Here is a 3622-nt window from a genome sequence, read left to right on the forward strand (position 1 = left end):
AATAGGTAGTGAAAAAATGAAGTCATTTGAATAAAGACTACAGAAGTGGTGATAGTTATATGTGAGGAGGTTGGAGGTGGCTGGGGGTGGAGATGCGTGATCGCAAAGTGGGGGTGATCGGAAAGTGGGTGCTTTGACTTACGACCATTCAAAGGATTTACAGCACACCTCTTCCATGCTGAACTCCGTGGGGGATGAGTATCATCAGGAGAGCAATGCTGAAACCTCCACACCTGCCGCGATTGCAGCAGCGATTGGAGCATTTCGCAGTTGGGAGCGTTTCTATCAGCAAGGTCTAGCCCATACCCGTGGAAACGAACTGGAGGAAGCTCTACTTTCCCATCACGGTGCTTTGGCCATATGTGATGGCAAGACCGACCTTCCACACGCGACACATTATCGATACGTGGTGCTTGCCGAACTCGGGTATGTGCACAGAATGCTTGGACGCTTTGCAAGGGCCAGCGAGTACCTTGAGGAAGCAGTCAAGAACATGCCGTCCAACGAAAGCCGACTCAAAGCACTTGGAGAGCTGGCGGTCGTGTATCGTCATTTAAACAGATTGAACGACGCCAAACGAACTTGCGAATGACAGTATGAATCTGCCAAACTCATGGGGCTCGAGCTGGAAACAGAGCGTGCAATAGGTAATCTTGGCATGGTAAACTACCAACTCTTCCTGCTCAACCATGACGAGGAGTACTTGGCTGTCGCCATAAAGCAGTTGGAAGAACGGGTCGACATATGCCGACGGCTGAGAGCTCCAACAGACAGTCAGGAAGATTCCCGTCGAAAGGCAGCGAAGGCTCAAACCGCTACAGCGCACGAGGCCATCGCATTCGCCCGTCTATCCCTCTGTTACACTATGCAGGGTCATCTCGACAAGGCGATTGGCGCAGCCTGGGATTGTCAAAAACTGGCCATCCAGTCGGGCGATCCAAGCAAGATTGCATTCTCTAGGCTGTTCTACGGCAGAGCGCTGCTCTTGAATGGACAAAAAGAAGAGTCGCTTGCTCAATTCAACCCTTCAGACGGATATACGCCAGTCGCAGCTCTCTCGAAAGAGCCTTGCGAAGAATACCGGGGCTACATACGGGAAATGATCGATGCTGGAGCGGATTTGACTTTACGAGACACATCTGGTTACTCAGCACTGGACTTTGCAGTCTACAGCGGTGATGGGCAGACGCAGGATATTCTGATCGAGGCTCTTCAGCGACAGCTCGGTCAAGACGAAGTTGAGCAGCATCGGCTGGAATCTACGCTTCGAAAGGGCTATCGCGAACTTTTTCAGGAGGTATTGCGACCGGTGCTGCTGGAAGCAGACAATCGATCCAGCATAAAACGGCTGCGACAGGTGTATGCGAGAACTCTTGCCACGGACGAAGAGAAAGCACACCAGTTTGACGCATTCAAATATGTGCGTTTTTCTGACTTTGCTAGGCACGGGAAGCTGCCCAAATCCAGCGAAAACCTGACACGCCGCTTCGGGGACGATGATGATGAAGACCTTTACGTGATTTTCATGTCGTACACATGGTCCAAGAAGAAGCGCGTTGGCGAATTCTCTCCCGACGATATGGAGAACACCAAGTATCATCAAATGATGAGCGCCTTGGAAAGTTTCCTCTTAGAACACCCGTATGTGGATCCTAAAACGGTTGGTATATGGCTCGTAAGTCTTCTCTCCAAACATCTTGCTTCCATGCCTATCCCGAGCCTCAATAAGTGTCTACAGGACTGGGCCTGTATCGACCAGGACAACAGAGACATACAGGCGCGCGGTGTCGCAGTACTACCCATGTGTGTTGCACAATGTAATGCCATGATCAGTGTTACTGAGGATAACTACTACGAACGGGCATGGTGCTGTGTTGAAGTCATCACCATACGAGCTCTAGAAAGATCGTATCATGCCCATGGATGGTACAAATTCGAGTATGACGCACGTCAAGAGAGGAAAGTACTTCGAGATGGCAGAGTTACGGAAGAGCTAAGTGTGGTCTCCGCGAAGGTCACTGTGGAGAGCGATCGCCCCAAGCTAGAGTTCCTTGAGAGGCAGGCAAAGCTTCTGGATATCTCAGCTGATACATGAACAGTCCAAGTTATTGGAGTTGGCTCTCCCTGTGATGGTGTTATTCGGCGAGTCAAGTCCAAATGCCGTGTATTTAAACATGTACTCTGGATGGGATAGGAAAGAAATGAATTAGAAAAGTTTGAAAAAGACTGTGGCTCGCCTGCGAGAAGAGGTATGCCCACTGAGACGGATCATCGCGGATGCATCGCCCAGCTATATCCATTCTCACTGCGTGTTCTTGAATCGCGCTAGCCACAGTAATGTCTCCATTCAATCTCCATTTGATCTGGAAGAGACGATTGTGATTACATGGTAGGCTGAAAAATGAAAGAAGGGAAGATAACCACCGGCTTTTGGCCGAGGGATCAAGGAACCACATATTGGCCAATTGGCTTAGCTGCTGCCTAGCAGGCACCCGGCTTTGCGACCCCGCACCATGAGCAATTTGTTGTACTGGCAAATCTTCATAACGTCCACAGCAGTGAGCAGCCTTCTCACCATCTAATCTCATATTCTCTTAACCTTCTTTTACAATGTGTGAAAACGGGGAAAATGTCGCCAAGAAGGCGTTAGATGGACAATATGATGGGAATAACCTCGCAACTTGGGACAACATCGCCAATTACTGGGAACAGTCACTTGGTAATGGCAACGATACGTACCAAGAATGCCTCTTACCGACTATACAGCAGCTTGGGGCCCCTCAAAAGGGAGAGCGTGCGCTTGACCTAGGAACTGGTAGCGCGGTAATTGCTGCAGTCTTGGCAACTTCAGGCGCTGAAGTCACGGCGGTTGACGGCTCGAAGTTGATGCTTGAGAAGGCCGAAATTCGGGCAAAGGATGCAAAGCTGGACATGACGTTTGAAGTAGTTGATCTACTGGACACTGAAAGTCTCGACGACTTCAGCCAGCGCCATCCCAGGTGAGCAGTTCGTATCGGTCTCTTGAGAATCATTGGTTCTAACAGTTGCTCTTCAGATTTGACTTGATCACATGCAGCATGACTTTGAAGGAGTTGCCAGATCTTGAACCCCTTGCGGCAGCACTTCCGAAGCTGCTAGCACCAGGTGGCAGGTAAGACCAGAGCGCTTCAAATAGTTAGTTTCATAGCTAATTTCACAAGGATCGTGATTATCAACTTACACCCGGCTTTCTCGAAGCCTGCTGGTCATCACGCCATGGAGGTTTTAGAGAATGAGAAGACCGGCAAACAAGAATTCCATAGGCACATCAAAGTCTCTAAGTATCTTAACGTCGCACCGGTCAAGAGCGAGGCGCTGAGGGGACAACCCTATCCGTTGGTATGTGTCTCCAACTCACTCCATGCCGCCAAACCTAACAGACCAGAACTTGTATCATCGACCATTTTGGTCTCTGTTGGACCCATTCTTTCGGAACGGACTTCTAATGGACGCCATGAGAGAGCCTGGTTTCACGGGATCAGAAGACCCGTCTCAACTGCAATCTTATCATAACTTTTGGACAGTTCCCAATGCTTTTAGCATTTCGCTTACGGCTACTCCATGCCTAGTAAAGACATGAAGT

The 3622-nt window shown here is 49.6% G+C and overlaps 1 protein-coding gene across 1 annotated transcript; it reads left to right on the top strand.

The window, feature by feature from the left end:
- Positions 1-613: 613 nt before the first annotated feature.
- On the top strand, positions 614-2095 carry COL26b_014498 (uncharacterized protein; the record flags this gene model as incomplete). Its single annotated transcript, XM_053187069.1, has 2 exons — positions 614-1675; positions 1739-2095. The coding sequence occupies 2 exons, from the start codon at positions 614-616 to the stop codon at positions 2093-2095; spliced, it is 1419 nt and encodes a 472-aa protein (XP_053028986.1).
- Between the last annotated feature and the right edge of the window lie 1527 nt (positions 2096-3622).

The sequence above is a fragment of the Colletotrichum chrysophilum genome (genome assembly GCF_026319265.1).
Source record: "Colletotrichum chrysophilum strain AFK26 chromosome Unknown scaffold_451, whole genome shotgun sequence".
NCBI lineage: Eukaryota > Fungi > Ascomycota > Sordariomycetes > Glomerellales > Glomerellaceae > Colletotrichum > Colletotrichum chrysophilum.